Source organism: Coenobita brevimanus, unplaced genomic scaffold, assembly GCF_032717465.1.
Source record: "Coenobita brevimanus isolate Jiangsu-jjx unplaced genomic scaffold, ASM3271746v2 jjx.HiC_scaffold_2404, whole genome shotgun sequence".
In the NCBI taxonomy this organism is placed as follows: Eukaryota; Metazoa; Arthropoda; class Malacostraca; order Decapoda; family Coenobitidae; genus Coenobita; species Coenobita brevimanus.
In genome coordinates, this window is record NW_027643330.1 from 1895 (window position 1) to 12839 (window position 10945).

The window sequence follows — 10945 nt, forward strand, 5'->3', positions numbered from 1 at the left end:
CTTTTTGTAGTACACCAGTCATGAAGTGTGTGTGGGAGTGTTAAGTCATCTGGGTAGGAAGCAGTGTGTACTTTGTGAGTGAAAGTGAAAAGCACACACACACACACACACATATATATATATATATATATATATATATATATATATATATATATATATATATATATATATATATATAGTTTTCTATATATACTTATTATAGAGAATATATTCTATTCTGGATTGATTAGCCACTTTGAGAAATATATACATACTGTATGACACTATATTATCCAAATTGTTTATTTTGTAATTTCATCATTCATAATCTGAGGAAATTGATGGCCACCCCTATTAATGCACAGGGGAACACAACAGTACGATCCTGATTCTCAGCGTGCGTCCTCTCGACTTCAGTCCAGCCTTCCGACCTCTCTCACGAGCAGGCAAAAAATGACTGTTGACCGTTCCTGGATTTGGGACGGTTTGTCGAAATCGTTGACTGAAGGCGAATTTAGGCATTAATAAATTTAAGTTAGTAAATCGTCTCAGAGGAGGAAAATATGACTTTCCTCATTGAAACCATATATTAAGAGATACAAATCTACTCATTTCTTAAGAATTAACATAGAAAACATTAAATTATAAGGGATGAATGAGCTGACTAGTTGCTAGACTTGCCAGATTAGAATATTTTTACCTTTTTGTATGACTCATACAAATGAATAAGCTCTTGTTGTGTGTATTCATTGGAGAGTGTAAGTGGTTTTGTAAGTAGGAATGACATTAATCCTATCACAAGTGCACACAAACAAATGCAGCATATGATTCATGAGCATGCGTGTCCTGCGACGTCTGTGGCAGGCTCGACCATGACGATTGTCAATTGTCTTCCACCCACAAAGCACCCCATTATTATCATTACTATTGTAAAAATAATAATAATAATAATAATAATGATAGTAACAACTAGTATTTGGTACTCAGACAGTACTATATGATATAGAAAACTGGGGGAGAGAGAATGAGGTTAACGAAAAGTGGGAGCGGGTGTTCGTATTTCTGTTAAGAATCTTAGTAATTTAGTAGTATAGTGGATATAAAGATTGTTACCTCGTACGCCATGAGTGAATCCCAAGTTGGGAAGGTACGTGGCATCATTATCCTCTGCAACATGGACTGGTACAGGGACATCAAGTTGGAGAGAAGTTTGGTGATATTACATTTGTCCCCTTGGAAGAGCTTATTCACTCTGTTGACTTCACTCACTAGTGGCTGCAAGAATGAAAGGTATGCTTTGTTGACTGGGTCTGCATACATATTATGAAGCACTTCAGAGGTATAGCTCTTGTCATCTCCTTTCACCAGCTGAAAAAAGAAATACAATTAAATAATATATTCATATTCTACATAGCATTTTATTTGCACATATATCCATACATAAATATACAGATAGATAGATAACTAGATTGGTGTTATAGAGATTATTATGACATCTCTCTTTCTCTCTCTCTCTCTCTCTCTCTCTCTCTGTATATATATATATATATATATATATATATATATATATATATATATATATATATATATATATATATATATATATATATATATATATATATATATATATATATATATTGGAGGTGATAGAGGCGAAAAGAAAGATATCTTACCTGGAAGTGTAGCTTTAGCTCGTCGTATTGCTCCAAAATTCTTGTGACGCATGGTGCAATAGACATCCATCTTGTGTCTGCCAGCTGCATGATCTTCAAGGGTTCCTCTCCCACGTTAATTGTTGTGTACAATTCCTTGTATTTCTGCTGTCGTTGCGTGCTGTAAGAAAAATGTCGGTATGTCTCCGCCACCATGAATTCAAGATGATTAGGTAATGCTCTCATAGCATATGAGGCACACAGCTGCAGTGAGTGACATATGCATTTGATGTGGATGACGTTGGGATTAATCTCCCTGAATCTACTGATCACAGAGTTGTGTTTCCCACTCATTGCATTGCATCCGTCTGTTGCCAATCCCACACATTTCCTTGAATCAAGTTTCATATGTTCTAGGAATTTCACAAGTTCTTGAGTCATTACCTCAGCTGTGCCTGAGGATAAATTTAATAGACCCAAAAACGAAGTGACGACCTTCTTCTTTTTAATACTGGGGTACCTCACAACGATGCACAACTGTTTCTCTGTTGAAATATCAGTGCTCTCATCTATAATCAATGAATATGTGTTATCACCAATATCATCACAAAGGTCCTTCAACATTGATGGGCCTAATACATAGTTAATTATAGCTGTGCATTTAGTTCGGTGGATTGCTAGCTCCGTTGAAATAGCACTCACTAGCTCTCCCAGGTGGTCCACCGTCCTAATGCTTGAGTGGCAAGCAATATGGGCAGCAATCCTGGCTTCAGCAATTTTCACTGAAGGATCTATATGTCGCTTTATAATTCCTGTTTGAAATAATGTTCTACCATTAGAGAAGGGTACAGCATTTTTTTTTGTGTTTTTCAGTAGCTGCATGCCTCAACGAATCACCGTAATGAGCTTTAAAGGTCACCTTGCAATACTTGCAAGATACCTTTGTATCATCACCTTGGGCCATTCCAATCCCATCCTTCAGTGCTGGATCTTTTTCCCATTCCTTACAGTATTTTTTCCCATATTTGGCCCATTTTCCCATTTTTCTTAACTCTGCTCTAAATGCTGTCTTGACTAATCCACGGTATGGCAAGAGGAGAGACGATGCGCGTTGTGACTGTGACCCACGACAAGCAGCAAACTTCTGTCTTGAGAGCTGAAAATCTCATTGAGAACACACACACATACAATGAGGCTGCACCTAAAATTCTGACCTTAATGTGACTCAGGGGTCAAGACCCAAGGGGCTTAAACCTCCCAATGCGTCCAAGGGTGTGAGCCAACGCTATATGCTGTCTTATAACTCATATCCTGAACTTCATATCCTACAAACTTATGAAAGCGCCCAATAGGCACCCAATCAAATTAAAAGGCGCCCAAAAAAGCGCAATGCGCAACCTTTCAAAAAAGCGCGCAAATTCTTTCCAAAGGAGCCCAATTGTGCGCTTTTCGCTCACACCTGGCAACCCTGATGAGGGGAGTGAGGTATGCTGTTGAATAAATGTTCATTTCTCTATATTGCACAGGCACAACTGAATCCAGTAAAATACATCGTAAAACCAAAAAATAAACTTGTAAAATATATAACTAATGGCCATATCAAAAAATAAGCTGAAAAAAATAAACACCACATGAATAGTTCTGACTAGTTGACATTAGTAACATATAGATATGCAGGGGTTAATAAACTTTATAACAATTTATAGATTTTCACAAAAAGATTCATGTAATAATATAAATGCTAATTGGAGTATAGGAAAAAAAATCTCAGAGAGAGAGAGAGAGAGAGAGAGAGAGAGAGCGAGCGTGACGTGTATTGGGTGTCTGTGGTGTGAGGGTTGGCTACCAGTCTATGAGTTCACTTTGCAACTCGTTAACTTAGTCTTTTCATTTTAACAGCGCAGACCTTCGTCCTTTGGCAACCTTTAGTCTGTATGCTTTGAGGGAATCTGGGTATCTGGGGGCTGGATGATTGTTGGGTTTGGGAAGGGTGAGGTGAAGCATTAGTGTCACCTCAAGTGTCTTCGTGAATTTTGTACACTGCTGCGTTAAATAATTTACTAATTTCAGTTATTGTTTGTTGCATTCATGGATGCCATCTTGCCCTTAGAGATTTGGTTTGCCCACACATGTATCCCAGTACCATTGAACATAATGTTCTTTCTTTCATATATTTCCTTAATAGCTCCATTAATTTATATTATACTTTTACAACAGGGATTGGAACGTAATTTAGTCAGTATACCATTTACTAAACATTATCTAGATTTATGTAGATTATATATATATATATATATATATATATATATATATATATATATATATATATATATATATATATATATATATATATATATATATATATATATATATATATATGCACATATCACTGGTGGCAACTTTACCACCGTTTTGGGCATCGTTTATACCTACATTCATAATAAAACATGTTTCTCTGGTGAATGGTATACTTTTGATATCTTTGGTGATTATGTCTGTCTGATTCCCATGTATAGTCTTCACTAATTTTTCCTTCCCTTTGTTATTTGAGCTAAAAGCAGAACCTGGACCTATTAGGATAAAGTCACTCACCACCAGTGTGGTTCTTTTACTTGTACTGAATCCTTGTGACGTTTGTCTGCTTTAACATATTTACCAGCATTTTCCCTAACTTGCTATAATACAGTCTGACTGTTTGTACTTCTTCGTCATTGGAATTCTGGGCATTATCTCAGGGGTTTATTTAGATTTCCGTTTATTTTGAACTATATGAAACAGCTGGTGTGCTGGGGCCATCCTCACTGCATTTTCTCTTCGAATAATTCGTTCAGCTTTATGGTCTCCTTTCTCCTGCTTAAAACTTCAAGGATTTGCTGATGACTCTACTACATTTTCTATCCACTGAATATTTTAACTGATAAGGCACATGAAGCACTTGGCATCTGACCTACCGAATTTTTAAAAACCAGTAACCCAGAGTTTATTTGGACAAAAAGGGCGAAAAACTCTTCTTGGGCGCATGTCGAACCTTTAATGAGTAATTGAAAGGAAAAAAAAAAAACTAAGGATATAAAAGTGAGAGAAAGATGTGGGGATGAGAATTAAAGGAATTTCTTATAATATTATGTAAAACGGCATGAACTTCTGTTTGTGTTTTGTACAGCGAGAGTTGATCTTGGCTGAGGTAAGAGGGTTGGAGAACGGGTGCGTATTACGACCAAGGGAGAGGTGTTGACACATTATAGGTAAATAAAAATAAAAATAAAAGAGAGGAAGAGGAAAGGTGTTGACACAATACAAGTAGAAAAAGAGAGAGAGAGAGAGAGAGAGAGAGATGTTAGGGGATTCAGATGAGGGGAGTGAGGTCTGCCATTGGATAAATGTTCATTTCTCCATTTTGCACAGGCACAACTGAATCCAGAAAAAGATATAGTAAATCCAAAAAATAAACAAATGGCCATATCAAAAAATAAGCTGAAAAAAATAAACATCACATCAATAGTTCTGACTACTTGACATGAGTAACATATAGATATGCAGGGGTTAATAAACATTATAACAATTTATAGATTTTCACAAAAAAATTTCATATAATAATATAAATGCTAATTGGATTATAGGAAAAAAAAGTCTGAGAGAGAGAGAGAGAGAGAGAGAGAGAGAGAGAGAGAGAGAGAGAGAGAGACGTGTAATGGGTGTTTGTGGTGTGAGGGTTGGCTATCAATTTATGAGTCCGCTTTGAAACTCGTTAACTTAATCTTTTCATCTTAACAGAGCAGACCTTCGTCCTTTGGCAACCTTTAGTCTGTATGCTTTGAGGGAATCTGGGTATCTGGGGGCTGGATGATTGTTGGGTTTGGGAAGGGTGAGGTGAAGCATTAGTGTCACCTCAAGTGTCTTCGTTAATTTTGTACACTGCTGCATTAAATAATTTACTAATTTCAATTATTGTTTGTTGCATTCATGGATGCCATCTTGCCGGAAGAGATTTGGTTTGCCCACACATGTATCCCAGTACCATTGAACATAATGTTCTTTCTTTCATATATTTCCTTAATAGCTCCATTAATTTATATTATACTTTTACAACAGGGATTAGAACGTAATTTAGGCAGTATATCATTTACTACACATTATCTAGATTTATGTAAATTATATATATATATATATATATATATATATATATATATATATATATATATATATATATATATATATATATATATATATATATATATATATATATATATGCAGATTTCGCTGGTGGCAACTTTACCACCGTTTTGGGCATCGTTTATACCTACATTCATAACAAAACATGTTTCTCTGGTGAATGGTATACTTTTGATATCTTTGGTGATTATGTCTGTCTGATTCCCATGTATAGTCTTCACTAATTTTTCCTTCCCTATGTTATTTGAGCCAAAAGCAGAACCTGGACCTATTAGGATAAAGTCACTCACCACCAATGTGGTTCTTTTATTTGTACTGAATCCTTGTGACGTTTGTCTGCTTTAACATATTTACCAGCATTTTCCCTAACTTGCTATAATACAGTCTGACTGTTTGTACTTGTTCGTCATTGAAATTCTGGGCATTATCTCAGGGGTTTATTCAGATTTCCGTTTATTTTGAACTATATGAAACAGCTGGTGTGCTGGGGCCATCCTCACTGCATTTTCTCTTCGAATAATTCGTTCAGCTTTATGGTCTCCTTTCTCCTGCTTAAAACTTCAAGGATTTGCTGATGACTCTACTACATTTTGTATACACTGAATATTTTAACTGATAAGGGACATAAGGCACTTGGCATCTGACCAACCGAATTTTTAAAAACCAGTAACCCAGAGTTTATTTGGACAAAAAGGGCGAAAAACTCTTCTTAGGCGCATGTCGAACCTTTAATGAGTAATTGAAAGGAAAAAAAAAAAACTAAGCATATCATAAAAGTGAGAGAAAGATGTGGGGATGAGAATTAAATGAATTTCTTATAATATTATGTAAAACGGCATGAACTTCTGTTTGCGTTTTGTACAGCGAGAGTTGATCTTGGCTGAGGTAATAGGGTTGGAGAACGGGTGCGTATTACGACCAAGGGAGAGGTGTTGACACATTACAGGTAAATAAAAATAAAAATAAAAGGGGGGAAGAGGAAAGGTGTTGACACAATACAAGTAGAAAAAAAAATAAGAGAGAGAGAGAGAGAGAGATGTTAGGGGATTGAGATGAGGGGAGTGAGGTCTGCCATTGGATAAATGTTCATTTCTCTATTTTGCACAGGCACAACTGAATCCAGAAAAAGATATAGTAAATCCAAAAAATAAACTTGTAAAATATATAACTAATGGCCATATCAAAAAATAATCTGAAAAAAATAAACATCACATCAATAGTTCTGACTACTTGACATGAGTAACATATAAATATGAAGGGGTTAATAAACATTATAACAATTTATAGATTTTCACAAAAAAATTTCATATAATAATATAAATGTTAATTGGATTATAGGAAAAAAAAGTCTGAGAGAGAGAGAGAGAGAGAGAGAGAGAGAGAGAGAGAGAGAGAGAGAGAGAGAGAGACATGTAATGGGTGTTTGTGGTGTGAGGGTTGGCTATCAATTTATGAGTCCGCTTTGAAACTCGTTAACTTAATCTTTTCATCTTAACAGAGCATACCTTCGTCCTTTGGCAACCTTTAGTCTGTATGCTTTGAGGGAATCTGGGTATCTGGGGGCTGGATGATTGTTGGGTTTGGGAAGGGTGAGGTGAAGCATTAGTGTCACCTCAAGTGTCTTCGTGAATTTTGTACACTGCTGCATTAAATAATTTACTCCTTTCAGTTATTGTTTGTTGCATTCATGGATGCCATCTTGCCGGAAGAGATTTGGTTTGCCCACACATCTATCCCAGTACCATTAAACATAATGTTCTTTCTTTCACATATTTCTTTAGCCCCTTAACCGCGGGGCGTCACTTTCGTGATGCTTGGGAGCAAGGGATCATACCGCGGGGCGTCGCTTTTGTGATTCTGTGTTATTTTGAATTCACCCGGGCATCGAAGTGGGGGCTTGTATCATCTATCAGTACTGCCAATGTCCAACACTAGTCAGCACTCCTAATCTCATCTGTACTCCCATCCATTGTTGACAATTTAGCCATTTCTCCCCGTTCTTGACTCCCCTCCCTACCCGTCCTCCATTACACTATCCTCTCGCCTGCCCGGCGTGCTTCGCTAAGTAAATCTTCCCTGGAATTTTTCACTGATTTCATCCATTGAAATAAGCCCTATGCCCTATTCTTATACCAAATAATATATACAAGAAAGAAATAAGGTAAGTGAGTGCCATACACCTGGAATTGGCTAATTATCACCTGAGAACACCTCACATGCACTCGTTCACTAATTTTCGCTCTTTTTTTCCCCTTGAAATATTCCATATAATCTATTTTCGTAATAAATATACATATAAGGAGGGAAGGGAGAAGCCCAAGTGATATTTACATTCACCTGGAACTACCTAATTTATAATGTATTGTCTAGATTTCCTGCCAATCATTTCAGTGAAATACATAGTTGTTTCAAGAGCTACGTTAGTAGTACTGAATAACCCCTAAGTAGGCCTCAACCTGGGCCGGCCCTCCTTTATCAGTTCTCTCTCATCTTCCGAAGAGGAGGTACGGCTCATCCTGTTGCTGACTTCAGGGCCTTTTTTCACCCCCATGCAAAGGGCCCTGTGACCTTTACCCCCTACTAAACCTCGTGTGGAAAGAGGTAAAGGGCTGACAATTGATAAAAGAGTGACTACGATCTTTCTATTGAGAAAACAGTGCAAGTGGAATTGTAAATAATGTGTAAATAATGTGTAAACGGCAAGTGAAAGTAATGAATGTAAATATATGTGAACAATGGGAAATAGTTTTATAAGTTACTTCAAGTGACAGTGCGTAACACAGTGTAAATAAAATAGAAATGTGAATAACGTAAATAAAATAGAGAACGTAAATAGAAATGTAAATGAGTAGTATTATAAGAATACGAGTATATACCCTAGGAGTAATGAAAGTGAAAGTTTCACTGTAGCATGTCTGAATACTATGAGTTATGAGAGTGAAGATGAAAGTGACATTCACTCTCAATGCCAGTATACAGGACGAGAAAGTGAATGCTATGTATTTTACTGAAAGAAATTGAATCCCTACAGTGACAATAAACTAATACTACTGAAGGAAACTTATGGATAAAGACTACAGATATATTAAGTGTTATATACTAATAGAAATATAAAGTGTGAGGGGTTTTATGAATAATAAATGACAGAGTACCAAGAGCGAACTAGCGCAAGTGCGGCGGTCAGACGCGCTCATAATTTTCATTGCTTTCACAGTGGGTTTTTTTTTTGGAGTATGGATCCCAAACTACTTGAAAATCATAGAGTAGTGTTTATAGTGTTAATATCTGGCTGTGGTAATCATATTACGGGTTGTCGGGAAGTGTAAAGTGGAGACTTCGTTACCCAACTTCAGAGGTCTCCACAAGTCCTACGGTAACTGACGAAGGCTCAACAAACATTCCAGGAGAAAGCTGAATATATGTGCCATAAGCATATATAATTTTAATATTCTAGAACTAATAACTGATTTTTGGCAAATATTTTTTGAGAGTCTGTTGGAGACCGAATAACCCCGCGGCACACGCAAAACATCAGTAAACATGCCCGCGGTGTAGGGGTTAATAGCTCCATTAATTTATATTATAATTTTACAAGAGGGATTGGAACGTAATTTAGGCAGTATATCATTTACTACACATTATCTAGATTTATATAGATTATATATATATATATATATATATATATATATATATATATATATATACATACTGTATATATATATATATATATATATATATATATATATATATATATATATATATTCAGATATCGCTGGTGGCAACTTTACCACCGTTTTGGGCATCATTTTTACCTACATTCACAAGAAAACATGTTTCTCTGGTGAATGCTATACTTTCGATATCTTTGGCGATTATGTACGTCTAATTCCCAGGTACACTCTTCACTAAATTTTTCTTCTCTTTCTTATTTGAGGCAAAAGCAGAGACTTGATCTCTTAGGATAGTCACTCACCACCAGTGTGGTTCTATCCTTTGCACAGAATTTTATATCCTCGTGAAGTTTGTCTGCTTTAACATATTTACCAGCGTTTTCCTTAACATGCTGTAATACAGTCTGACTGTTTGTACTTCTTCGTCATTGGAATTCTGGGCATTATCTCAGGCGTTTATTTAGATTTCCGTTTATTCTGAAATATCTTAAATAGCTGGTGTGCTGGAGCCATCCTCACTGGATTTTCTCTTGGAATGATTGGTTCAGCTTTAAGGTCTCCTTTCTTCTGCTGAAAACTTCAAGGACTTGCTGATGACTCTTTATTACATTTTCTATACACTTAATATTTTAACTGGTCAGGCACATGAAGCACTTGGCGTCTGACCTACCGAATTTTTTAAAATCAGTAACCCAGAGTTTTTTCTCGACAAAAGGGGCGAGAAACTCTTCTGGGGCGCATGTCGAAACTTTAATGACTAATTGAAGGGACCAAAAATAACTAAGTTAATCATAAAAGTGAGAGAAAGATGTGGGGGTTAGAATTAAAGGTATTTCTTATATTATGTAAAACGGTATGAACTTCTATTTGCGTTTTGTACAGCGAGAGTTGATCTTCGCTGAGGTGAAAGTGTTGGAGAATGGGTGCGTATTACGACCCACGGAGAGGTGTTGACACAATACAGGAAAAGAAAAAAAAAAAAACTAAAAGAGAGAGAGAGAAACAGGAGAAGTGTTGACACAATACGGGTTAAAAAAAAAATGAGAGAGAGAGAGAGAGAGAGAGAGAGAGAGAGAGAGAGAGAGAGATGTTAGGGGATTGAGATGAGGGGAGTGAGGTATGCCTTTGAATAAATGTTCATTTCTCTATTTTGAACACTCACAACTGAATCCAGTAAAAGATACCGTGAAACCCAAAAATAAACTTGTAAAATATATAACTAATGGCCATATTTTTTTTTTTTTTTTTTTTTTTTTTTTCCGGCCTATCAACCATTGGGGTCGAAGCCCCTGGTTATTAAGGCCATGTATAAATATATATATGTATATACATTTAAATATATATACATATATATACAAACATATATATATATATACATACACACACACACACACACACACACACACACACACACTTCCATGCATACATACAGACACATTTTCATACAAACGTACATATATATATATATAA

At 36.0% G+C, this 10945-nt stretch overlaps 1 protein-coding gene across 1 annotated transcript; it reads right to left on the bottom strand.

Annotated features, from left to right (window-relative positions):
* Positions 1-1092: 1092 nt before the first annotated feature.
* Positions 1093-2255, bottom strand: LOC145389824 (protein FAM200B-like; the record flags this gene model as incomplete). The annotated part of the gene is made up of 2 exons (XM_080264963.1): positions 1653-2255; positions 1093-1347 (listed from the first exon to the last, which is right to left on the bottom strand). Coding segments are annotated over exons 1-2 (858 nt in total), but the record flags the coding sequence as incomplete, so codon positions are not given.
* Positions 2256-10945: the final 8690 nt, after the last annotated feature.